Source organism: Rhamphochromis sp. 'chilingali' (genome assembly GCF_963969265.1).
Source record: "Rhamphochromis sp. 'chilingali' genome assembly, chromosome: 14".
In the NCBI taxonomy this organism is placed as follows: domain Eukaryota; kingdom Metazoa; phylum Chordata; class Actinopteri; order Cichliformes; family Cichlidae; genus Rhamphochromis; species Rhamphochromis sp. 'chilingali'.
Window position 1 is genome coordinate 20,675,650 of NC_137941.1, and position 27,764 is coordinate 20,703,413.

Below are 27,764 nucleotides of genomic sequence, written 5' to 3' on the forward strand. Positions count from 1 at the left end.
TCGAAATACAGTGTTTATTTAGTTACAGTAAACGTTAGTGACACTTGCTTCCAGAAGATTTTGATTAAAACTGATCAAAATCTTCAAGATGGCGCCTGTGTCTTTGGCACGCCGTCTATCGCTCTCTTTTATTTGTTTTATTTTATTGCTTTTAGTCAATTTTGTGCAACATGTCAGCCCTACATTGTTTTATGATCGCCAGACATTATTGGAAATAGGCTTATCTACCCAAGCTTTAGCTCGGTTTGGAAATGACAACCAAGGCTTTCTGCCTCCCGATTTGGAAGTAACACCACCTCACTGGCGCTCCTTACCATTGCCACTGGATGTGCGGAAGCGACGCAGGAGACGGGGTAACCGTGGAGGTCGCCTTGTCAAACTGAGACTCAGGATCTCTTGTTTTCCTCATGAGCTTCGCTCAATTTGTCGATCCTGCCCGCGACTCTTGGTGCCGTTGCGTGCTTTGGACCCGGTGGACTCCTGCTTGGTTCCTGTTGTGGGATCTCTCGAGAAGGGTTCTGCAAAACCCTCTCCTCTCCGACATCTGCGTTGGCGTGGAGTGGACCAAACAAACCTCCGACCTGTGGATCTGGTTGTTGCTGCCTCGGAAGCTCCCGAGCCAATTCCTCTCAGGTTGGGATTAATTAACGCCAGATCGGTGGCAAATAAGACATTCATTTTGAAGGAATTTTTTGCTTCCCATGCACTGGATTTTCTTTGCTTGACTGAAACTTGGATTCCACCCGGTGAGTTAAGTGCCTTTTCTGAATTACTGCCGGCTGGCTGTGCCTTTTTTAGTGTTCCGAGAGTTTCTGGTCGCGGAGGAGGGCTAGCTGTTGTTTTTAAGGCACATCTTGACTTTAAGCAGCTATCCCCATCAACACGCCACACCAGTTTTGAACTCTGTTTGTGTGAACTGGGCCACTCGTCTTCGCTGTTGTGTGCGATTGTTTATCGGCCCCCAAAATATAACAAGGAGTTTTTATCCGAGTTCTCAGAGTTTCTTGCTGACTGTGCATCACGGTATGACCAGATCCTTTTACTTGGTGATTTTAATAAGATAAGATAAGATAAGATAACCTTTATTAGTCCCACACGTGGGACTAATAATATACACGTCTGCTGCCCGGGGAAGCCCCTGGCTAAGGACTTTCTGGACTTAGTGAACTCTTTTAACTTTGTTCAGTCTGTTAAAGGTGCCACTCAAGAACGTGGTCACACACTGGACTTGGTTTTATCACATGGTTTATCTGTCCATAACGTACTCGTCGAGGATGCGGTGTTCTCTGACCATATGCCTATTTTATGTGATATTGTTCGTTTTAATCCTGTTCTTAAGCGTGCTGTACCTGCTCGATGTTATCGTGCTTTTGGCTCAGATACTGCCGAGCGGTTTTCCATATTGTTTGACCAATTTATTTCTTATCCTCCTGAGTTGTCCATCTCAGAAGGATTAGTTTCTTGTTTGGATTCTGCTTGTAAATCTGTCCTCGACGCTGTCGCTCCTTTTATATTCAGACAATGCAAGCCAAAGGCTAGTCCTTGGCTAACTAATTTTACTAGAGCCGCTAGAAAAGAATGCAGAAGATGTGAAAGACGGTGGAAAAAAGATAGTCTGTGCGTCTCTATGGAAGCTCTTAAGACTAGCTGGAAAGTCTATCAGAGAGCAGTAAAGGCTGCCAAGCACTCCTATTTTTCTCAACTTATTGCTGCCAGCTCGCATAACCCTCGTGTTCTATATAATACTATAAATTCTGTACTTAATCCGGAAGGCTATATTCTTTTGCACTCTTCTGCGGCTATGTGCAATAAGTTTCTTAATTATTTTCTGGACAAGGTTGCTAGTTTGAGACCTCTGACTCTACCTATTGCTGACCCAGCCATGCATGGTTCTTGCTCAAGTCTGTTCTCTGCTTTTCTACCAATTGTTTTATCTGATTTAGAGAAACTTGTGTTGAATGCTAAACCGTGTGGCTCTCCAAATGACGTTGTTCCTCCCCGTTTTCTTAAAAAAGGTATTTCCTATCATCGGACCACATATTCTGAACATTATTAATACTAGTCTTTTGTCTGGTCAAGTACCTAGGGAATTTAAGCATGCAGTCATACATCCTTTACTTAAGAAACCAGGCTTAGACAGTTCAGTCATATCAAATTTTAGACCCATCTCTAAGCTTCCCTTTCTTAGTAAGATTCTGGAAAGGATTGTTTATACTCAGTTGATGGACTACTTGAATGACTCTAAATTGTCAGAAATCTTTCAGTCCGGCTTTAAGCCATTCCACAGCACGGAGACAGCCCTCGTAAAAGTTATGAATGACATCCTGATAGCGACAGACCGTGGTAAATATGCAGTGCTGGTCTTGTTGGACATGACAGCTGCATTTGACACTGTGGATCACGATTTGCTGATCTCCCGCTTACAGCACTGTGTGGGAATTACTGGTTCGGCACTTTTGTGGTTAAAGTCCTATCTTTTAAATAGGACATTTTGTGTTAAGTTGGGGTCGGCTTCATCCTCTGTGGCCCCTCTGCTTTGGGGTGTGCCACAGGGATCTATTCTTGGGCCGTTATTGTTTTCATTGTACCTCTTGCCTCTTGGCGCGATTTTCCGAAAGTATAAAGTGCCATTCCATCTATACGCAGATGACTGCCAGCTCTACTTACCTTTTAGTCATTCTGATAGTCTCCCAACTGGACCTCTGCTTGACTGCCTTACTGATGTCAAAGCATGGATGGCAAAAAACTTTTTAAATTTTAATGATCGGAAGACAGAAGCAATTTTATTTGGCCCAAATCGTTCTTCTCATACTCTGGATGTTGATCTTGCAGCTTTGACTTCCCAACTAAAGAGTTCGATCACAAATCTCGGAGTTAAAATTGATTCTGCACTCACCTTTGATGACCATGTAAACGGGGTGGTAAAATCAGCATTTTATCACCTCAGACGTTTATCAAAGGTTAAGCCCTTTCTTTCCAAGCGTGACTTGAAAAGCGTTATTCATGCCTTTATTACCTCACGTTTAGATTATTGTAATTCTCTTTTAACAGGGGTTGGGCAGGGCACTTTGTCACGCTTGCAATTAGTGCAAAATGCTGCGGCACGATTTTTAACTGGCAGAAGAAAATTTGATCACATCACTCCGATTTTGGCCTCTTTACACTGGCTTCCAATTGAATTCAGGATCCGTTTTAAAGTCCTTTTATTGGCTTTTAAATCTCTAAATGGTCTGGCACCTGTTTATTTGTCTGACTTGTTGAAGCCCCACGTCCCCACTCGTTCCCTTCGGTCAGCTGAGCAGTTGCTGCTTTCGGTCCCAAAGTCACGGCTGAAACTTAGAGGAGACCGAGCGTTCTCTGTTGCCGCGCCGATGCTTTGGAATAACCTTCCTCTCCATATTAGACAGGCTGCATCAGTGCCAGTTTTTAAGTCTTTATTAAAAACCTATTTTTATTCCCTGGCTTTTAACTCTGTGGGTAACTGACATTTTTATTGTTTTTTAACTTTATTGCTATGTTTGGTTTTATTATTTTGTGCATATTAGTAGTGTACAGCACTTTGGTCTACCAGGTGTGTTTTTAAAGTGCTATATAAATAAATAAATGATGATGATGATGATGATGAAAACTGTAATGTAGTAGTAATGCTTGAGTGTTAACTTTGCCTGACATAATGTCAACTGTCTGAAAGAAATCCAAAGTAATACAAAAGATTGCAATGATTCATTTTTCTTACTTTTCAACCTGTAGTCATGCTGCTGCTCCGTCTGTTTTAATGAGGGTTAAAAAAAAGACTAACAACAAGTATACTATTGAACATGGGGTGTATTTCTGTTCTGTTCTTATCTTTTTTTTTTTTTTTTGGTCAGATGTTCTGAAGGAGCTTGATGATGCTTATGACCGGTATCGCCGTGAATCTGACTCCCTTCAGAGGCGCAAGCTTCAGTTGTCTATTCAGAGGGCGCTAATTCGCAGTCAGGAGCTTGGAGATGAAAAGATCCAGATTGCTGGTCAAATGGTACGTGGAAGAAAAACTGGACAAAAAAGTAGCTTTTGGGTCTTAATGTGTGTATTGATGAATCTACGTTACTCTTCTTCTGTGACAAGAACGCTTACCCTGATTAATGGGTTTTATGGATCTTTTGTATCAGGACTGAATGAGCTTTATGTTTACATTTTTTGGAAATCTGTTGTAGAAAGAAAGAAAAAAAAAATCTAAACATTTACAAGACTCCAGCAGTAAACATTAAATAACTCTATTGTAGATACAAGCTAGGCAGTTACCAGAAACACAACACTATGTTTGACCTTCCTGTTTGGCATGTTTGGTATGTCAAAGTTCAGTTGGGTTGTGTTCCTTTTGTGATACATAATTAAAGTGGATAGCTTTGATAATAATTTCTCTATGAACATTCACATTTATATATATATTTTTTTAAACTATTTTCAGGCTCTTGCCTTTATATGGATAGCACAGTAGCGATAAACAGGAAATGGGGTACAGAGGGAATGACATGCAGGGAAGGACTGGGCGACCAGGAGTGGAACCAGATACAGAGCTGCTAAAATCCTTTTAGTCCATCTGGCACGCATCCCTCCCTCTACAAACACAGGTTTACCCTGTGTAAACCTGTTTATAGTAACATTTATAAGCCCCTAGACGTCAGCTAAGCCTAAACTGCTGAAAGCATGAACTTCTTTCTAGTTAATTCAGCAAAGAAGGCAAAATTTATGTTCAACAAATCTTAATCAGAGTTGGCTTTTTAAAACGTACAGTGCATCCAAGGGAGCTACAGATTGTCTCTTCACAAAAACATAAACCAAAAAGGATTTAGGCTTCACGATGATTAATGAGAGTCCTTTAAAAAGCTTTTATTCGTGCAAGTTCAAGCAACATGGCTCATGTGTTTTCAGGTTCAGCTGTTGATTGGCTCTGTCGGGGCACAGACATGGCAGATACTGATGTAGTTTGGGGTTTCTCACATAGATTTGTATTCAGGATTATTTAAGTGTGATGGTTTAGTCTACATTGTCAAATAAATTAGGTGAACTTGGAAAAAATAAAAAACAAAACATGAATGTTCTTTCTTTTTTCCAGGTGGAGCTGGTTGAGAACCGAACGCGACAAATAGACTGGCATTCAGAACTACTCCTTTCCTCTCAAGAAATCCCAGAAAGTCACATTCCTCCGGCCACCTCCATGACAACCACTGCATCGTCTTTGATGTCCTCAACATCAGCTACAGTTACTGTGGGCAAACCCAGTCACCACGACAAGAAGCGTGATGAGGTCACATCATCTTCAGGTGGTGGAGAAAAGGCGGGAGGGAAACGCTCACGACGTCAGAAAAATGGAGAAAATCGGGAAAGCTACGGGGGTCTGGATCATGCTGAGGAAGTGGGAGTGGGGGTGTCTCGGGAAAAGAAGGCCAAAACATCTTCCAAGAAAAAGAAAAGGTCAAAAGGAAAATCAGAGAGAGAAGTGTCTCCTCCAGACCTGCCCATCGATCCGGATGAGCCAACATATTGCCTGTGCGAACAGGTGTCTTACGGCGAGATGATTGGCTGCGATAATGACGAATGTCCCATTGAGTGGTTTCATTTCTCCTGCGTCGGGCTCCATCATAAGCCTAAAGGCAAGTGGTACTGCCCGAAGTGTAGAGGCGAAAACGAGAAGACCATGGACAAGGCCTTAGAAAGGGCTAAGAAGGAGAGAGCCTACAACAGGTAGCTCACCTGGCCCCATGAACATTCCTGTGTGAAAAATTTAATTTTATCTATATTAGCCTTCATTTCCAGTTAACAGTTTGCTAAAAAAAAAAAAAAAAAAAAATCCACGAAGAGAGGGGTGTTGTAAATAGTTATTTTTGTAACAGCTGTGTACCTGAGAAACGAGAATGCCATCTCCTGGTTGTTTACAAACAGTAGCTGTAGTACAGTACACAACCATGTGCATGTTTGTAACAAGCTGTCCTGCACATCATCCCTCTTTGTGTTCATCTTGCATGCAACATCACAAGCTTAACTATATAAACTCAAATAAAAAACAAAGTAGAAACATGAATTCTGTGTTCTTCAACACTACTTTATAGTCAACACTCAAAGTTCACTGTGTGATGATTTCAGATGCATCATTTTCTGTAATCAATGATCTGTAATTACAACTGAATTGCGGCTTACTGCATTTCACTAGAACATTGTACAAGAGCAACATGGATGCTACTTTTATGATAAAATGAGATGTTTAAAATGTATTTAATGAGTTTTAGGTAAAAGCTAATGATTCTCCAGTATTGCATAAAGAACTGTCAGTTGAGAGTGCATTTTAACTTATATTGAATATATAATTTTATTTTGCTGTTTCAACAAAGATCTCAAAATAAGACCATATATAGTGGATTTTCTGGCATCACCATCTCTAGAAACAGATCTTATGAGAACTTTAGCTTTACTGTGATCCACTTTCCCAGACAAGGCCTGATTTAGACTGACTACGAATCTCCGTAGAGCCTACAACGTACCCTACGCAAGTGGCCGTTGTTGCTACGAGCATTTATGCTCAAACCTTGGAAAGTAAAATAACTTGTGCACTAACAACTTGAAAGAAAATGCATGTCCATACAGGGATGACTTTGCCCTTTTTTATTATTTACAAGTACTGGAAAAGGTGACATGGGGGACAACCAGTGCAAAATCTGTACATAATTTCAGTTGCAGGTTTCTTATATACACAAGTGAACGGGAAAGTGAATACACTCCGTCATGCATGTAACAGTTCACAACACAGCAAAGGACATGGTGTAAAGGTGATTTAGTTGTAGTCTGTGATAATCAGGCTGCTCAGTATCCAACTGCCTTATGAAAATAAACTGACAACAAATCAGGCTCACAACAGAAAAGGACCCATGACTTAACGATGTACCCTCTTGAGACACAAAACAATTAATCATGGAGTTATTAGAGCAAGTTGGAACACACCAGGATTTTAAGTAATGGCCCTCAAGTCCATAATGATATTACATCAAGGCAAGATTCAGCACATTTCCCCTGATGAACTTAAAAAGGGGGCGAGAATAGAAAAAAAAAAAAAAAAGGCCCTCTTTGTTGGGCAGGAACAAGATGTTTTATGATGGAAAGTTGAGGGTAAAGTGCATAAAAGCTTAAAATTAAAAGAGGGGAGGGTCAAAAAATTAAGAGTTATTCCACTAAAACTTGCAGCACACACAGCTTAACAATGGACGGAGAGAAGCAATCACAAGTATCAGGTCAACTGTCTCTCCAGCTTTGTTCTACGATGGCAGAGACGCGTTTCTCATATTCCCGTTTGTTCTCCTGGTACAGCTGAGCTGCCTGGCTGTTGGCCGGACTGTTGGGGTTTGGCTCATCAAGCAGGGACTGCAGGGGGAGAGAAGATTAATACAGAAGGCAAGAATATTTAAATGGAAAACAACAAACCTGAATCAACTTATTCATCTACTCAATGTTATTGCACAATACTGAGAATTTTCCAGTTTGCCACTGTACTTTTACAAACTAAAATCTCTAATCTTTTGAATTTAATCATAAATTTAAATCTATCATTTGTATATTGATTATTTTCATGTATTAACAGCACTTAATGAATCAACACTACATTATAAATGAGTTGCTATATAAGAAAATAATATTCAGAAATTCTCAGATGTTACCGATATGTTTAAGCTTACACTTTGGGACATTTGTTTAGTTCACATGATATGAGTGGAGATTATTCAATCAGTGGGTGGTCAGCTGCAGTCCTACACACTGACATTAAACTTAGTCTCAGTGGATGAGCCTGAATTTGCAGAAGCAGCTTTTCGTTTCTCAGAGAAATATATACATATTATTTCTATTATATATTATAATATCGCAGACCTGCGACCATATGTTCTGGACACTCGGGTAAAGAGAGGGGCTGAGCTGTCAACTGATCACCACCTGGTGGTGAGTTGGATCAGGTGGCGGGGGAAGACGCTGGACAGACCTGGTGCACCTAAACGCGTAGTGAGGGTGTGCTGGGAACGTCTAGCAGAGGCCCCAGTCCGCGAGATCTTCAACGCACACCTCCGGCAGAGCTTCAACAGCATTCCGAGGGAGACTGGGGACATTGAGTCCGAATGGACCATGTTCAGCGTCTCCATTGCCGAAGCTGCTGCATTGAGCTGCGGCCGCAAGGTGGTTGGTGCCTGCCGTGGTGGTAATCCCCGAACCAAATGGTGGACACCAGAGGTGAAGGGAGCCACCAGGCTGAAGAAGGAGTCCTATCGGGCTTGGTTAGCCTGTGGGACTCCGGAGGCAGCCGACAGGTATCGACAGGCCAAGCGGAATGCGGCTCGGGCAGTGGCTGAAGCAAAAACTCGGGTGTGGGAGGAGTTCGGAGAGGCCATGGAAAAAGACTTTTGGACTGCCTCGAAGAGATTCTGGCAAACTGTCAGACGTCTCAGGAGGGGAAAGCGGTGCTCTACCTGCACTGTGTATAGTGCTGGCGGAGCGCTGCTGACGTCGACTGAGAAAATTGTCAGGCGGTGGAAGGAATACTTCGAGGACCTCCTTAATCCCACTAACACGTCTTCCGAGGAGGAAGCAGAGTCTGGGGATGAGGGGAATGACCCGCCAATTTCCGGGGGCGAGGTCACTGAGGCAGTTAAACAACTCCTTGGTGGCAGAGCCCCTGGTGTTGATGAGGTCCGCCCCAAGTTCCTGAAGGCTCTGGACGTTGTAGGGCTGTCCTGGTTGACACGCCTCTGCAATGTTGCGTGGAGATCAGGGGCAGTACCTGTGGACTGGCAGACCGGGGTGGTGGTCCCCATCTTTAAGAAAGGGGACCGGAGGGTGTGTTCCAACTACAGGGGGATCACACTCCTCAGCCTCCCTGGGAAAGTCTATGCCAGGGTGCTGGAAAGGAGAGTTCGTCCGTTAGTCGAACCTCGGATACAGGAGGAACAATGCGGTTTTCGTCCTGGTCGCGGAACACTGGACCAGCTCTTTATCCTCTCCAGGATACTTGAGGGTGCATGGGAGCTTGCCCAACCAGTCTACATGTGTTTTGTGGACTTGGAGAAGGCATTCGACCGTGTCCCTCGGGGTGTCCTGTGGGAGGTGTTGCGGGAATATGGGGTATCTGGCCCATTGCTACGGGCCATTCGATCCCTATACAACCGTTGCAAGAGCTTGGTTCGCATTGCCAGCAATAAGTCGGACTCGTTCCCGGTGGGTGATGGGCTCCGCCAGGGCTGCCCTTTGTCTCCGGTTCTGTTCATAATTTTTATGGACAGGATTTCTAGGCGCAGCCAAGTGGCGGAGGGCTTTCGCTTTGGTGGCCTCAGAATCTCATCTCTGATTTTTGCAGATGATGTGGTTCTGTTGGCTTCATCGGGTGAGGGCCTCCAGCTCGCACTGGAACGGTTCGCAGCCGAGTGTGAAGCAGCGGGAATGAGGATCAGCACCTCCAAATCTGAGGCCATGGTTCTCAGCCGGAAAAGGGTGGAGTGCCCACTCCGGGTCGGGGATGAGTTCCTGCCCCAAGTGGAGGAGTTCAAGTATCTCGGGGTCTTGTTCGCGAGTGATGGGAGAAGGGAGCCGGAGATCGACAGACAGATTGGGGCTGCAGCTGCAGTAATGCGGACGCTGCACCGGTCCGTCGTGGTGAAGAGGGAGCTGAGTGTAAAAGCGAAGCTCTCAATTTACCGGTCGATCTACATCCCTACCCTCACCTATGGCCACGAGCTGTGGGTAGTAACCGAAAGAACGAGATCGCGGATACAAGCGGCAGAAATGAGCTTCCTCCGAAGGGTGGCTGGCCTCTCCCTTAGAGATAGGGTGAGAAGTTCGGCCATCCGGGAGGGGCTCAGAGTAGAGCAGCTGCTGCTCCACATCGAAAGGAGCCAGCTGAGGTGGTTCGGGCATCTGACAAGGATGCCCCCTGGGCGCCTCCTGGGTGAGGTGTTCCAGGCATGTCCCACCGGGAGGAGGCCCCGGGGCAGACCCAGGACACGCTGGAGAGATTATATCTCTCGGCTGGCCTGGGAACGCCTTGGTATTCCCCCGGATAAGCTGGAGGAGGTGGCTGGGGAGAGGGAGGTCTGGGCCTCTTTGCTTAGGCTGCTGCCCCCGCGACTCGGCCCCGGACAAAGCGGATGAAGATGGATGGATGGATGGATGGAATATTGCCACAATGATTTGGAAATGCACTTAATGTTTCCATAATCAAATTAACAATAATATGCCATAATAATGAAATCTTTTCTTTTATTGTTAAATATTGACACTTCTTACCTGGATAGATGTTAGAATAGAAGACACATCATAAGTGGGGCTCCAACGATTCTGTAGGATGTCTAAACATATACTGCCATCCGCGTAGACTGTAGAGAAAAAACAATTATTAACAGGCCACAAATAACACTATAACGAGGCAGCAGGTGATCATGTTCTTACCATTTGGATGAAACATCTTTGACACAAATCGCACTGTAGGGGGTTTGTTGGGATATTCTTCTGTGAATTCTACGATGAGTTTAAATGTACCTGAAACAAAGGAACACATATGAGATTTTGGACCAACTGAGGACACTGTGGAGATGTGACTTGAGGAGTCTCTTTCAATTAATTCTATTCAGTGAGATTTTTGATTAAGTTACTACATTTAACTTTATCTATCTCCATATACAGTGGGGTACTTACCATCCTCAAAGGGAGTTCCTTCAGGGCTGCGAATTTAGAGAAAAGCGATATTTTGTCATTTGTTCAGACACAAAAATAAGATCTACACTTCAGAACCAAATTAATTTCTTACCCAAAAATGACTGCATTCCACACCATGATGTTGTTTTCAGAAGGGGCACCACTGACACCAGCTGGAGGATCCTCTTGTAGACTGCATACCCAAAAGGTTAAGTAAATAAATACACTGAAGCAAAGTTTCAAGGCCTCAAAGGTAATGACCAGAGACTGTATTTCTCCACTGAGTCCACAGAAAGGTGTATTTCACAATCAAATGTCTCCTTTCATTGTCTAACCACACCCACATTTATAAGGTCAAACAAACATACCATACTTGGAAACACAGCTGTTGCCATGGTTTCCTTTTTCTAACACAATGTGTCAGTGCCATTAATGATAAACGGTAGGAACTGTTATTTACTAAATACAGAATTAGTTACATCATGAGCGACAACGATGCTTATATTGTGCCTGCTCAAAGTTAGCTGTTAAAATTTAAAATTACCATAACTACCTAACTTGCAATGAAGCCTCAGAAACATTATATAATTGTTCTGCTGTGAGATGCTCAATCACTACCCATTTATTGGCACTTATCTCCACATAACTGAGTCACCTGCCTTCACAAAGTGTTGTGTTTATTCGGAACTTAAATCTTGGCCCCTCCACATAAAGATAAAAATACAAAACACAATGAAAATACAAAATACCCAGAAAACCGCAAAATTCACTGAAGATGAAACTAAACATGAATAAAAGAAAAAAATTAAAAAGCCATATCAGTAATAGGTTTGGGCTACACCAAACCATATTCCTCCCAAACACCTGGAAATACCTGCTCACATTCCTGAATCCTGATATTTCAAATATGACATAATCAAAAGACCAGAGGCTCGCTTTACAGTGAGATCAAAACACGTTTAAGGACCCCGAAGAGGTCCAGTAACTCACTACGATAAACAGTTAGGATCGCTTACAAAGAAAAAAACCCCAAAACATTTTCCGTGGGCAGTGTTACATTACGGTTATAAAGGGACCTGAAGGCCAATACACGGCCTGGCATTCGCTTTGTTTTACTGTTGTTTCTCACCTTTGACATATTGATTTCTACTCGGAAATTTACATAACAATCTAACTTTATTCTGTTTCGCTTCTTGGCGTCATTATTTGCCCCATTAACTCAAACTTTTGTAAGTTTAAGACCGTGGGGATGTCGAACCGTTTGTGCTGGTCAACAACGCAACTATGAAGCGGAAATATAAGATAAACGGAAGGAATACATTCGTGGAGTACTGGGGTTGAATGCGTTGAAAAAAATGTTTAAACCATGAAAAATGTCCGTCCGGCCATTTCTCACGCATATTCAAAGCTAAAGGTTTAAAGAGTCAGCTACGAGCTGTACGTTGACAGAAGCCTTAGTAAACCAACCTGCTAGCATTAGCTAGATCCGTTAGCGTCACGGAAAGACGAAGCGCTTTGAAAAAAAAAATACTTCACATAAATGATTCACATTCGCAGAAGCATACGATAATCTATAGCGGTTGCCTTGTGGTTGTTTTTACACAGGAAACTCATAAAATTGACTATATCCTAAAAAAACAGCGATTAGCTATGTCGGGCTAGCACAAGCTGACAAAACGGCTAACGATGTCGGCATAATTCCTGTACACCAACTCACCGTTTAAAATCTCTCATAAGTCTTCTTCTGGCCGGGGTTGACATATCTTAACTTGAAGAATACGTACAGACAAGGCAAAATAGTTGACAGGAGCTTATTTGCCTATATTATAGTTAATGTAATTTGAGAACGTTACAGAAACCTTACAGATGGGAGCCCGACTCTTCCGTCGTCCTATAAAGCTAATATGACGCTCTGGTTTGCGTACATAGATTTACACAGGACGATACCACATCAAGAAGGAAGGGGGGGGGGGGGGGACATCTGCGATTTATTACTAAGCAAACCTGAAATTTCTAGCATGAAAATGTCAGTAGACATTTTGTGTTGTTAGCATAAGTAGTTTCTATAAAAACGCGGTACTTCCTTTCAACACGATAGATTTATCTAATACAATATTTTATTTGATTGGAATCAACTCCCCACCCCATTCGAGTTACGGGTGGCGCGGGGCGTGGCCACGGTGACGTAGCCTCGATGACGGGAAGTTTGTGCTGAGCAGCTATGATGAAGGTCGGCCCTATGACAGCTGTGCCAGCACGTGAGAGTGCAACTTTTAAAGCAGTTTTCTGTATTAAGCGAGCACACCAATAACTTTTAATGTATATATCTAATGGATAGAAAAAGAAAGTAGGATACCATGATTCTCTACACACATTATTTCATAAGCCATCTATGGCAGGAAGCAGAACAAGATGTACGGAGAAAAATCAAACTTTGGAAAACCTTTTTTTAATGAATCTTATGTGTTTCCATTTTTTAACATATTGAGACAAACAAAATTTCAGCACTGGCAGTGGTTCATCTCAAATGCTTACTTTAGTGTATTCAAAGAAAACTGCTATTTGTAGCATAAATCACAACAAGAACTAAACATTAACTTTTGTCTTTAACAACACAAAAATCCACTTTTTACGCTGCTTTATTAATGCAGTTTCAGACCCATCCAGAACAGTGGCTCTGCTGTTAATAACAAAGAAATTCAATGATCGTGACCACTCTGTGGCTTTAAGGCGAATGAATGCTTGTTTAGGCTTAGATGAGTTTCAGGCAAAAAGGAAGAGGTGTCAGGAAGATCACTTTTGTATTTTAGGATCCATGGTAAAGAAGCATGGTGCTGAAGAGGGTGTGGTCATAGAACTGCTCCGCTTTCACAGACTTCAGGTGCTCCACCTGACTGCCTCCAGTGCTAATGATCTCAGGTGAGCCGCTGTGGATGTGGTGGTCAAGGAGGATTTCTGCTGTTGGGCCGTTTGAGAAAAAGTCCTCACAGTGTCTTTCACCTGCCACTGTAAATGAAACAAATAGTCAAAAGGGCAAACAAATTGTTTTGATCGTGTTCCTGACTCTAATAGAGAACAAACGAGGCAGGGGGCGATTTTGTTTTGCACAACTATTTAAAATTCTTTTTACTACAATTCTGTAAGCAGCCATGTAAAAATAATGTCTATTACATGGCCAGCTTTCAACACACATCAAGTGGTATCCAACTCTTTGGATTTTAAAAAAAAGAAAAAAAAAAGAGATCAATAAATTGCGAAATAGACTCCACGGGTTTATGCAATCTCAAAAGTTTTGACCTGAGACCTTGTTTTAAAATAGGTCACATCCTGATCTGTAGTAATTCTGACATACAATTTGCGTTGTACCACCATGACCTAGTTCTGTGTCATTTCACAAGAAAAATCACAAGTCTTTTAAGCTCCACGACCCAACATCACAAGCAGAATTGTAAAAAATGTCAAAGGCACTGTATTTGCAATCATCTGAAAAATGTAAGCATTTTTAAAAATAAATAAATAAACACAGATGTTGTGAGACAGGAGAAAGAAAAAAAAAAAAAAAAAAAAAAAAAGAGCACAAGGATACACCAAGAAAACAAAGGCCACATTTATAAACTTTATACACATTTAATGATGTCAAGCAGTCAAGTACAAAGCTAAATCTGCTCAGTACTCAAAACATTTGATGCCCCAGATTCAAAGACTACACACTCAAACCTTCTGCCACGTAAAACAAAAACCATGTTCAACATGAAATAGTACTACAAAATACAGAAAGAATCCCCCCAGCGTCTATAAAATTTGAACACAGCATACATTAAGTTACCGTTTGGATTACTTAACGCAGCTTAACAAATAAGGCTTTTTGCAAAGTGTAAAAAACCATGCAAACTTTTTTTCAGCAGGACTGTTTGTACATAACAACCGATTGCAATATGGCCTGATATTAATTTAAAAAACACACTGGGTATTCTTCTGTAACACACGCAAATGCAAGCCTTGCTGCTAGTTACCTTAAAAGTTCGCCAACACACACACACACACACACACACACACACACACACACAGAGTAAACATTCATCATATTTCAGACCAATCATTGACAAAGGTGAAAAAGAGGGGTTAACAAATTCTACTCTTATGGACCAGTAAATGTTACTAAAGGGCATCTAGAAACTCCAAGAAAGCTGCACAGTGAATTATGTAAATTTTAAAAGCTACATTCATGTTCAGATATGCTTTGGCATAAAGTCATTCTTCAATATAAAATGCGAAATTTCCAGAGACTTTCTTTATGTATGTTTTAAAAAGTGCTTAGGTACCAATTTCACATAAATGTCACCTATTAAATATTATTTTAAATCAACAATATTTACTGATTTATTAAACTGGGAGAAAAACAAACTCGAACATTACTATTTTTTTTGGTGTTGGCAGCAGAAGGTTGGTGTTCACAACATCAGGTGACAAATGAAGTTTTCCTTATTATACAATAATGCACAAGTTTATAAGCGTTATAATAAGACATGACTAAATATTTTTTATGAAGCCAATATAAACATTTGCACTTTTAATGCAAACAACGTGGTATAATTGTGCAAAACAAAATCATCCTTTTATTTAAAACCTAATAAAAAGTAAGCATTACACGAGAACGGTCAGTATAATCCGACGTATGCACTGACTACATATCTGTATAACAAACACATATTAATGCCTTTCTCCTTAAGAGTATAATCAGGTACATGGAAAAGTAGAAAATACAACACACACACGCACGCACACAGCTAAATATCTTTCAAAGGAAGCTCTCCACCAAATCAAAACAAATGTATTTCGATATCTGTGCATTACTCAAAAAGGAAACGTACAACAAACATACAAATGGGAACATTAGCGTGTGCCATTTCACACACAAGCCCTTTACAAGTAGGCATAAGAGTTGGTGCAGCGACAGGGGGTCTGCATCGACGCCACAGTGATGACCTCCAGCTCTTTAGCTGTGGGGCTCGACCTGGCTGGTCCCCCCTGATCCATGGGCCCCGGCCCTTGTGATGGTGCAACCCCATTCATCCCAAATGCAAAGCTTCCTGGCCCACCTGAGGTTACAGTCGCTGCCAGCTCCATGTTCATGCTCTCCATCTGCGCATCTCCAGCTCCATCTAGTGGCCCATTCCCGTTAAGCAATTTGGGTTCCACACAAAAACCTGAGAGCCAAGACGAGTGGAAAAATCAGTGAGCTGAGAGCCAGGACATGTTTCCATCCATCCATTTAAAGAAAGATTTGCTTAGAAGATACAATTAACCCAGATTTTGTCCTAAAAATACATGCAGACACTTGGTCATGTGATGAAAGGAAGAATATAGTTTGTAGATGACAATTTGCTGATCTCCAATTCACCAAAACTGAATTATTTTTTGTTGTCATTCATGCATGCTAGAAATAAATTAAACAGCTGAGTGTAAAAAGAAGTTTGAGTACCCAACATCCTTTGGTGTTTCAACATTATCAATTAATATCAGGAAAATGAATTATAATCAATAAAGAGTCACTGTGTCACACTATTGCTGTGACTCACATAAAATGTGAATTAAGTCTAACAAGACCCTTTGGAGGAAAGACTTCAGAAAATATTTTTTAAAAAGTAAATACCTGCAGAGACCTACCCCCTTAATCTCCTAGATACACTGATGGTATCAATTTCAAAATCCTACTTCACTTGGTTTTCAGATTATCTTGACCTTTGACCTTGAGGTCGAGGTCACTGAGATTTGAACTCGATGGCATCAATTTCAAAATCCTATACTGTCTCGTTCTCGAGTTATTGCATTCACAAACTTTGGTGTGCATGACACTATGCCATCAACCTTTTATGGCTGAGGGGTAATAATGTCTTGAAAGTTTCAATTTCCTTTAAAAGGTAACAGAAGAGAAAAAAAAAAAGTATCTGAACAGACCTGATCAGCTTAGTAACTTACCGTTAGTTCTAGCCTTCTTTCCAGGGTTTGCTTCCATGCCTTCGAAAGACCTTTTTCTGTTGGGCATACCATTCAAGAAGCTGCGTCCCTGGATGGTGGGGTAAGTGTGGCACCCATTCTGGCTCATGCCATTCAGAAAAACCCCGTTATGAGACTGAGCCATGTTTTGTTGGAAGTTCTGGGCATTGGAGAGTATTTCAGCGCACTCCCGGAATCCCTGCGCGTGGGCCAGGTCAGCAGCAGTCAGCCCACTGGCATTCCTCATACTGCACAACAGAAAAGGGAGTGTTAGAAACACTCACTGTATGCTCCATTTACACAAATAAAACACAAACAAAATGAGACAAACCCAAGCACGCACACGCAGGCACACACACCCCCACACGCACATACATACATAAACGCACGCACGCACACTCATTAAGCAAATATTCGCACACACACACACGAACACAGATGTATAGAAATAGCCTGTGCTGCTCTACCCTCTCTCACATCCTCTTCGTCATCTTCATGACAGATGACGACTGATCCCTTTGGGATCATCTGCATCTTAAAGATTTCACTTGTTTCCACATAATTAAGGAAACACATCTGCTGCAAACGGACATGGTTAAGACAGCTGAGCACATGCACTTGAACATGTATGAAATGATCCGCTGCATCCACAGGAGATCACATCCGTGGACCGCGTCAAACGGGCTACATCAAGGAGCATTCTGCGAAGAATGAGAAGTGGTTGTCATCTCACGTCTCCAGCGCCGATAGAATTCAAGGATTTCTGCAAAGCCGCATCAAAAGCGCAGTGATGTTGTCTTCTCTGTGTCAATGTCCACGTGGAAAAGCCAGCAAAGAAAATGACAGACTGGCAAAGTGACGAAATCCCCAGAGATGAGTCAGAGAATCAGAAGATGGTGAAGACTATGATGCAATCTTCAGAACAAACTCCAGAGAGTGAACGATTAGGGCGAGAACAAATCAAGGTCGAACTGCAGCACCCAAGCAACACCACTCTTCTTTTGTTGAGAATGTGAAGCTAAAGTGAACTTGTCCTCATGTTGTTTCAAGAAAAATGAGCAAGAGAATAAAAAAAAAAAAAAAAAACATAATAAAATAACTCTAAGTAGTCTGTGCACTCTGTGTTAACCATAGCCAGTTGCAGCAGTGATAAAGTAACTTTCTGGGAGCAGTAATGAATGAGCAAACAGCACTGTGTCCCCTCCCCCTCACAAATTTACAGTTTTCAAACAGCATTAAAGTGTGGAAACAATTTCACCTGCAGGTAAAATGTGGACAGCAAGGAGAAAAAAACTACACAGGAATAAAATAAAAACTATATTTTAAAAAAGGTGCTATTAATATAAAATATGATCATTCTGCTGAAGGATACAGAAAATAATCGACCAACCAAAGCATTTCTTGCAGCTTAATGATGGAAATTTCTTTTGTCTGTTTCAGCCAGTTACAAAAACAATACTGCCGTTGTTCGGGGCCTAAATGTCATCATGCTGTGAAATGAGTTCTCTAACCAAACAGCTCAGTCTTTGTCAAAGAACTGGGAGCGCTGGCCCACATCTGACTCTGGACTGTTTTTTTGTTTTTGTTTTTTTTTTAAAAACACGACAGGAAAAACATTGAAAGCAATCGTCACGTCGTTTCATGCATGACTAAAATGATTTACCGAAATTTTAGGAATACATTTTGTTTCATTGAACTTTGCGTTTATAGTGTTAAATTAAAAACCAGGTGATATTAACTTCCACACAAAGAGGCAGGATTTAAAGCACACAGCTGCTGTTTGGTCATTCGTGAGGTGTAGAAACTGCTCGTTCTCTGCATTTTTATCTAAACAGTTGTGCAGAAATAAACATTTCAAGAACTAGTGCATGTGAAAAAAACATTTTATAAAGAATTGAAGATTTAAAAAAAATAAAATAAAAAAATCAAACAAGTAAAAATCACACAATAAACTTGTTGCACATTACCCGTCCCCTTCAAAATTAACGCTTCCAAAGGATTAATCCAAGAGGTTACACTTTAACTGAATATCATTTACATGTTAAATGGTAGATGGATCAGTCTCACTCTAAGGAATAGAAATTCTCATGTATAATACTAAATAAGAATTTAATGTTAAAATTTGTCTCTCTTTGAACACAAACAGTTCCCTAAGTAAACAGTGGACCAGATAGACACAGAATAACATACTGTTACTGTGATAAAAATCTAACATCTTCTAATCTTAATCATTAATGTCCACTTATTGTATGATAATGGAACAACAAGTACTTGCCCTAATTCTTGTCTAGAGGAACTCAGTGGTTAAGCCTTTTTTTGGACAAGGGTGAAATTGCACCTCAACAATCCCCAAATGAGATTTCCTCTCCCTTTTCAAGCACTTAAGATATTAAAGTTGCTCCTCGTTTTGAAATCTTATATCCAATGTCAAATGAGTGATTGCAGAGACACTCGCAGATTACTGCAGCTCTTCTGTGGGGTTGGTCAAAGATAGGGAGGAGGTTATAGGTGCAGTGATTTTTTTTGTGTGTCTGTATATGTTGTGGATCTCTTAAGGAGGAAGCTAAACATTAGACACTCATGAGTGCCAGGCATTTTAAATGCCTGACTATAAGTGCAAATTTCAAGTTTTCAGATAAAGTCTGCTGCAAATTAATTCTCTCATTTCTTTATTTGACCCTCTGGCTTCATTTCCAGCATTGACTTGTTTCCAAACCAAATCTCAGCTTGAACATCGCCCTCCACATAACTGAAACAATATGCCCCTTTTCTATTTCCTTAATTATTTAAACCATTATTCCTTTAGTGAGACCTGACATCTATGGTAATCACTAATCCAACAAAATGGATAGCTGTGTATAGCTTAAAAGAAAAAAAAAACAAAACAACAACAAAAAAACAAAAACAAAAAAACAACTTAAAAAAGGAAGCGTTAATTCTTTGTAAATGCCTGGTATGCTTTGCTTTTCGGTCCTAAGCACACAATATGCATCTTCTCTAACTATTGTCTAACCTTCCAGAGGCAGCCTATTATCATGCTACATGTTGACATGGGACTCACGTGATTAACCCTGTCCATTTAAAGGACTCCTATGGTTAGTTCACAAAATAAAGACAAATCATAAAATTAAAAAAAAGAGGCTAAATACAGGAACAATCATGGATAATAAGCAAAGCATGCAGGTCTAAAACTTTAGTTTTGATTTATTAAAAAACCTAGCATTAAAACCAATCACCGCAAGAAATACCTCAACAGTTTGCCAGTGTGTAGATAGGAAGCGATAGTGAGAACACTCAATGCCACAACAGTGCGGCTATCCCAGGGAACGGGGCAGACTCAGCAGTGTCTATTCTCCCCCTTTCTAGGATTACTTGAAAAAACCAAGTCATTTCCAATTCAATGGCTGCAAAACATTAAGATGTACGGTTCTGTTTCTGTTAACAGTATAGAAAACTTTTTTTGTAAACTTATTGTCACTTTCATAAAGGAAAAGGTGACAAAGATTAGAAGTCAAAACAGACTATGATATTGTATAGGGTTAATACTGTGACATACAAAAGAAAACATTTCTGTGTATAACGTAAAATATTTGGTACAGTGAAATGACAGTGAATAACCATTGCAACAGGATGATGTTAGCATTAGACAGTTCAGTACATGATGTTATGCAAATCTAACCCATCTCACTCAGCTGCTCTAAGCATGCCTGCACTACTCTCATCACCGGCAGCCTCTAAGCACTGGCCTACCTGCTGCTAGTTTGCTACTGGACCACCTTTACAGTTTGAGGCTCATGACAAAAAAGAATTTCTTAGAAATCTACCCCCCAAAAAGTCTATATAGTTTTAGTGCTAAGTTTATTTTAGCGTTCTAGAGCAAAATCAGAGCATTGGTTTTATGATTCTAATTAAATACTGGATTTCAAAAAGTAAAGCTCATATTTATAAAGCTGGGTCCGATTTATTTAGTTACCATATATCTACTTTATGAGTGGTTCTACGAGTACTTTATAGATGTCCTTATCATTTTTCTTGGTAGTGTATTTATAATAGGATTTAAGATGGCGTTCGTTCAAGTGACTTGGCGCAAACAGCCAAAGATGTTGATCCTGTCAGCACTCGGGACAGAGCTACAAATAAAACCATGATGAACTGTGACACTGGGGAAAGTTTTGAAGAGTTTTATTTAATCGTTTTTATGTTCCAGTAAGGAATTATGTAAAAGTTATGACTGTCAACCCAATCTTTTAGACTAAAGCAGAAACGCTTGCACAGAGGTGTTGCCAAAATGCCTGCTGAGCGTCAAGGCATGCTTCAAGAAGGACCCAAGTTGTATCCAACCATGACACCACTGAGTAAAATAACACAAACCTCAGGTTTAGGTGGACTTAATGTTGTTCCCACTCATTTAAAAAAAGAAAAAAAAAGAAAGGTGCATAAAAGCATCTGTAGGTGACGGCCAAAGGAATGAAAGTATTTCATACATAATTCAAGCCTTTCAAGAGCACTTCCTTCTAATGAATCAAATGAGTACATCACACTCTTCTTGTGTCTCTTCTTTCTTCCACATGGAAAATGTGAAGATAAGCAGAAACAGTCAAAGCTGCAAAATGCTCTGACATATAGTCAAAGCTTACAGTTTTATCATTTATGAATTACTTCTCCCCGTTGAAAAGGAAATCTCAGATGACAAGTGTGTTCAAGAGGATGTAATACAAAGCAAGCATAAAACAAAGCCAAGAAGATGAACAGCCCACTGAGGAAAATCCTCAATGAAAAATGTAGATTTAAGCGACTGAATAAAACTCATTCATTCACTGTTCATATAATCAATGTGACAAGGACATCCTGTTTGCGTGAAATATAATTTAGCCGCTTTGCTGTAAAAACGTACTCTCAAAGGCTTCTGTGAAAATATTTGGAGGCATTGCTTTTCTTTTATAACCATGGTAATGTTGATGTGAGCTTCCATTAAGAATAAACCATTCATAATCCACTAAATCCATTTTACTGCCTTAGGTCCTGTACAAAACACTCCACAGTAAAAACGTGCTTGTTATTGAAGCTTCGCTCCCATAATGCAGTGAGTGGACCGGAGGGCAAAAGAAGTGTTTAGATGCCTATCACGGAGCTTTAATCTGACATGAAAGAAATGTGACATGGAGATGGATGTTCAAGTAATAGATCTCAAAGAGTAGACTCAATGTTCAAGCTAACTTCCAAAAAGAAAATGCAGAAACTTTGACTTCAATAACAGCATTTATAATAAAAAATTACCAAAGCTCTAAATGAGTGGATTTAGAGCTATTTGTCCTGACTAACAGATTCAAATTAGAAGATTATCAACACAGTATTTTAGACTTTGTATATTACACATATTTTGAATTAAACAACTAAAAATTAGGGTATAAAAACTAAAAGCATAAGAACACAACTTAGTTCATATAGTAGTATATGATGTAGACTACTATGTATTGCAGAGTTGTATTATTATAGTATAAACTGCATAAACAAAAATCTTTTCCCAGCAAAATATTTTCTCTCTTATGCATCAGATATAATGCACCATGAGTGCTACCAACGACTGATTGCCTGAATAATTATCACGTCAAGGTTCATTTGCTGCCTTGCCACCAAATCTTTACTGCACATGACAGCAGACTATTTTCTTTGTCAACCTTTGTTAGCATTGGAATATTTTGTTAGCAGATGTTTGAAAGCCCTTTGATGCTGAAATTTGTTATTTTGTCATGAGCCCCAGTCCCACCTGCTGTGCCTTAGTCTTCCCCCCAGCTGCGCCCCCGCTACATTTCTGAGTCATAAGTTAAATAAAATGAAAAACAAACAAACTTGATAATAAACTAAACTAAATATCTGTGATCTGCAGGGAGAAAAACAAAACAAAACAAAAAAATCACATATCATTTTCATCAAAAAATATAATACTCATCAGCTGATAACCAAATGCACACTGCGTGAACCACTGCTGAGCTTCTCTGCATGAAAGCAGTGGATTTAATTTGCCAAGGCAACCGTAGCAACCAGGGTGTTTATACAAGGAGAAAATGAAGTGTTTTTAATTTCCATCGAGTGTTTTTTAATGACTCTGGGACACGCACTCTGTGAAACTATGCGGAACAGATTATGCATGGTGTGTGTGTCTCTAAGACCTTTTGAAAAGGCGTGTGAGCACTGTTTGCATTCCTTTACTGAAACAAGGCCCAAAGTCAGCACTGCTCTCAGATTATGTTCAGTATTGTCATGGTTATACCTAAAGCTCACTTTTACTGCTTCATGGTGGGATTTACCTTCTTTACAGAGAGCTTTTGGTGCACAAAGATTTATTAGACTACAAAAAAATTAACATACATATAAACTCCTTGGTAGCTTGGGGTTTCTGTTCTCTAATGGGATCACAAAGAAAAGGCAGGCAGTATGTTGCAGAAAATGAAGCTGCAAGACTTCATAATTGAAAAACAAAAACAAATAAAACATGTTGAGTCTAACATCTAAACTCCTAAGACTAAAGTAAGCAGCAACTTTTAATTTCTTTGTGCATTAAAAAGCTACTTACAAACCCGGTAACCTACTTTAGTGAGAAGCAACTCAAGGCTTTTTGTTTTGTTTTGTTTGTTTTACAGCTGGATAACACAGGTAAGCTGTGAGTATGTAAACTGGGTGCCTAATTCATTAGGCTTATTCACATGACCTTTAGGAAAGTAACAGCTATGATCTAACGATATAGCTGTTGTTATTTCAAGTCCTGCTGGTCTTGAAGCTAAATTTAACAAACAGGAAAAGTGAGTCTTGCCTCACTTCTTTGTTCATGTGTCAGATCGAACATCAGTGATAACAATGTTTTCTATAAATGGGTATGTTGGCAAAACAACTGTAAAGGTGTGACTGATCATTACTACAAGAGGAGATTATGTCTACCTCCTAAAATAATAAGCTAAATTTATCGTGCAAGATCTATTATATCTAACTCTGTTATCTGCTCAATGCAGATATTATTGTTAATTTTAATGATCCTTGAAAAAGGTGGACATGAAAGCAGCCAAAACAATCTTGCAAAAACTTAAAAAAAAAAAAAAAGATTTTGCATTTCCAAACACGGCCACCTAATCAATGCATTTTCATTCAATGCAACACCTTACAGCCTTTCCACAATGACAGTAAAGAGGTATTCAGATAAAAAAGCAATGTGCATTTGGTCACCCAGTTAAGCTGTGTATTTAAGACACAAATCTTTAAAACAAATGTTAACAAAGAAAACCACACTCTAGATTTAACAGAGATCATGCAACATGGCCTACTAATTAAACAGTTTATCAACCTTTACATTAAGTTGCCCTAATGTTTGTGTAATAATCGTGCTGGACTGAAAAAGTCAGCCATCTAGATGAAAGACGCCGTGCAGAGTTAATAATCAACTTTTACTGTAACACACATAAAGTGTAGCAGACTATAAAGGTAATAAACGTCTGCTTATTCAAGTACACAAGCAGGCACTTGTGGAATATGTCTTATCTGATAATGTTACACACAGAGAGCAACTTAATGCGAATTGTTGCAATGAAAAACAACAATTTTTAAGGATTAACAAAATGTGTCACATTTTCAAGGAAGCGCCACCAATTCTGTTAATGTTTAACATGTCAAGCAAGCTAACTTTGCTATATTATTACCGTTTCACAAAATGCATCTCTAGAACTTCTAAAAACATTTTCAAGGATGTAATTGTCTACACAGTTGTCTGGTGTACATTTTTAATGAACCCATGAACAATAAAACAAAGATGATTTTATTTTGTTGAGCTAAATGACTAATTCAGTCCTTTGCTCAAATCTTGTTTAAAGTTATATACAGACACAACCTGAACTGATTTAAAGTAAAGTAACCGCTTCTAGAGCAGCATTCCTTTTGGCTGGAGCTAATATAATATAATATCAAAAATTTTAATCTTAGTAATTACATTCTGCACCTTCTACAAATTTATGTTTAAGACCTGCACTGTTAATTTTGCAGATCACATATTTGCAGCTTTGAAGAAACTGAATAAAACATTTAGACTTAACAACTGTACTGATGTGAGTTTGGTGGCGATCCCTTGTAAAGGTGTAACTAAGTTGCTGGATAGTACAGAGGAAAAGAAATGATGACACAGGACTGATCACAGGACTTACTCAGCTTTCGCTCCCTGAATCAAGAGAGTGTTGATACACTCCAGGCTGCCCGCGCGAGCAGCCTTGTGGATGGGCGTCTCGCCCACATAGTCCTGAGTGATGACAAGAGACCGCAGTTATATATAGAATGTATCAGACAGACATTACCAATTAAGTATTTATCAAATGTATCACATATTACTGCATCCTAAGCACATACTGGATATTATAAAAGGGTGTAACGCTGCAGGGCAGAGCCTGAACTTTTCACCCAGACATTACTGCCGCCCACACACATTTACAGTTGCACATTAGTAAGAGTGCAGCAGAGGAAAGAGGAGAGGGGGGGGGAGTGAGGCAGCTTTCTCCAACCACAATGCAACGTAGGCTGCACTCAAATATCACACTTTCCTACTGCCCAATCCCAGGAAAGTTAAAAGGCTACACACTCAAGAGGAAAAGGTCCGCAAATCTGAGAACTTTCCCTTGTGTTTATTTCCACAGACGCTAAGCAGATTCAATGGGAGTTGCAAAGCAATGTGGTTCCTGATTACGACAATATGTTATGTCACTGTGCCCCACTAATCTGATTCCTCTCAGTAGTGCAGTGGAGCATAAAATATAGCCTCAGCGCATGAGCCTGTCTGTGTATGAAATCCCACGGAGAGGAAAAGACGGATGAGTGAGGCACTCAACAGTCTGACAGTGGCTGCTTCGGGAAATATGGTGAAGAAATAAATAAATAAAATGGAATGTGAGGGCATTGGTGGGACAAATGGAGGAGTGAGCAGCAACACTGCCAGGGCCGTGACCCCAAATTAGAATTATCCTCTTCAATGGGATTATCTGAGCTCAACCCCTCACGCTCCTTTCACTCGCCCCCTCCCCTGCTTCCTTTTCATTTCACATAAAAACCATTGTCCCTTTTTTTTTTTTTTTTAATTATGTTTTCCTCTTGTCCCACTTTGTAACAAATGCAGTCTACATGTCACTTCAGGAAACTCTGTGAAAAAGGATGAGAGTGGGTCTGATATCGTACCTGTTTGTTAATATCTGCACCAGCTTGAAGCAACCATAACAAACACTCAGGGTGGCCCCCAAAAGCAGCAATGTGAGTGGGCGTCTGTGCAAACCTGGAGGTTACCGCGTTCACACCACAGCCCACCTGAACCAGACGCATCACACAATCGAGCTGTGAAGACACAAGTGCAATGCACATACAGTCAGACAGGCCCATTACCTGCATTCTGAGACAGGGCAGGTACAGACAAGTGTGTTACAGCAGCCGAAAAAGGGCAAAAATGAAGCGCTCCTATGTGGGCTGACTGGGTTTTCGAGGCACAATTATCAAAGCTTTGCCTCGGGGTATGAATCCAGTCTCTGTACAAACGTGAGGCCTATTCTTTTCTAATGTGCAGTTTGTTAAACAAGTCTTACCACGAGTGTTTTTTATACTCAAACGCTTCATTAAAAATGAGTCATTAGCGCCGGGAGTTGGCTTGAAAGCAGTTTGAATAACCGCCCTTTTTAGCCGCAAACCTGCTACAGTCCGCGAGGCTACATCCAATTTAACTAACTGCTCGTTAGCTAACATTTGTGGCTCTTGTAATGCTAGAATTTCGTGTTAAACCTATCGCCTAAAGCCATTAGTTAATATTAATAGGGTTCTTGTTCAACACTAGGTAAAAACGTACCTACAATTTTGCGCATACTAATACAATTCATTGAAAACTAGCTTTAAAAAGTATCGCTTTAACTTCAACGGTCCATTGTCTGCCTGCACTCAGGGACGGCTGCTTCTTCGTCTCATCAGCTAACAGTTAATGGAAACATCAGGAAATGGCCGAGACGAGCCTCATGATGTCGAAGAGCGACGACGCTCCTTCTGGATAACATTTCGCCAAAAAAAAATATCCATTAACTAAAACCCGGGCGGACAGAAGCGATACCTTTCCGAAGTGAGCAGCCCAATGTATGGGCGTCCAGCCGTAGAAAGTGTCCTCCACCGTGAGGTCGGCCGGGTTTGATGTGCACTGAAGGAGGGAGCACAAGGCACCGACGTCTCCATCCCTGCAAGCCCGATGGAGAGGGAAGCGGCTGTTTAAGACCTCCTCGCTTGAGAATCCAGACTCCACTCCCACCGACATGGTAACGAAATTATAAATATTAGTCGACTATTTAAGAGGAGAGAGTAAATTAACTAGATGTGATTCAGTTCTCCGCGCCGACTCTGCGACCGTGCACGAGGACACACGCCACCCTGAATGGCGCGTCTTTCTCTGCCTGACAACACAAAGCAGGAGGCGTAGAGCACGCGCCGAGCTGAAACCCGAGAACCGCTGAGAGAGCCGCAAACTGCGGACTGGACGTCACATTCCCGATTTCCCCGCTTTCCTCTCTGGTCACTGTCGAGTGCCAGATTTTACGTTAGACCAGGAGCCTGTAATTACTTTCTACGGAAGATTGATGATATCCCAAAAAGGTGTTCTTATAATGTTATGAAACTCTGATGTTCAATTTTTCAGCTATGTGTTGAAAACGAAATGTTGAAAAAAAAAATACATAATAAGAATCCAATTAGATAACTTAGGACCTTTCCTTCTGAACACCTCTGGACTTCCTTGTTTAATAATGTACAGTGGGAGAATACATGGTGGACTGTATCAACAAGAGCACTCAGAGAGCTTAATTCCCACTTAAGAGCAAGGGCTATACTAAAACTTTGATGTTTTATGATGTTTTTTAGTACAGCCTGCTGACATCAGCCTGTTTTGGTGAAAAAATAAAAGCTGTGTTATACAGTTTCTCTGTCATATGATATATTACTAGATATGATTTCATGATTTTTTTTCAAGGTCTACTTTGATTTTTGGCAGTAACAATGAAAGTCAAGGTCAA

The 27,764-nt window shown here is 40.5% G+C and overlaps 3 protein-coding genes across 3 annotated transcripts in view; 1 reads left to right on the top strand and 2 right to left on the bottom strand.

Annotated features, from left to right (window-relative positions):
• ing1 (inhibitor of growth family, member 1) overlaps positions 1–6,064 on the top strand; it is a 13,990-nt gene extending 7,926 nt beyond the window's left edge. The window contains exons 3-4 of the mRNA XM_080903931.1: positions 3,870–4,018; positions 5,099–6,064. Of these exons, the coding sequence (XP_080760057.1) occupies positions 3,870–4,018; positions 5,099–5,731 (782 nt within the window). The 3' untranslated portion in view covers positions 5,732–6,064. The remainder of the gene's footprint in view (positions 1–3,869; positions 4,019–5,098) is intronic.
• Positions 6,065–7,144: 1,080 nt separating this feature from the next.
• Positions 7,145–12,614, bottom strand: ube2al (ubiquitin conjugating enzyme E2 A, like). The gene is made up of 6 exons (XM_080903933.1): positions 12,422–12,614; positions 10,817–10,897; positions 10,705–10,730; positions 10,459–10,548; positions 10,297–10,385; positions 7,145–7,395 (listed from the first exon to the last, which is right to left on the bottom strand). Exons 1-6 carry the CDS (start codon positions 12,463–12,465, stop codon positions 7,267–7,269), a joined length of 459 nt encoding a protein of 152 aa, XP_080760059.1. The 5' UTR covers positions 12,466–12,614; the 3' UTR covers positions 7,145–7,266.
• A 520-nt stretch (positions 12,615–13,134) lies between these two features.
• On the bottom strand, positions 13,135–27,151 carry ankrd10b (ankyrin repeat domain 10b). The gene is made up of 6 exons (XM_080903930.1): positions 26,816–27,151; positions 25,906–26,058; positions 24,888–24,979; positions 16,684–16,949; positions 15,804–15,911; positions 13,135–13,710 (listed from the first exon to the last, which is right to left on the bottom strand). The coding sequence occupies exons 1-6, from the start codon at positions 27,011–27,013 to the stop codon at positions 13,511–13,513; spliced, it is 1,017 nt and encodes a 338-aa protein (XP_080760056.1). The 5' UTR covers positions 27,014–27,151; the 3' UTR covers positions 13,135–13,510.
• Positions 27,152–27,764: the final 613 nt, after the last annotated feature.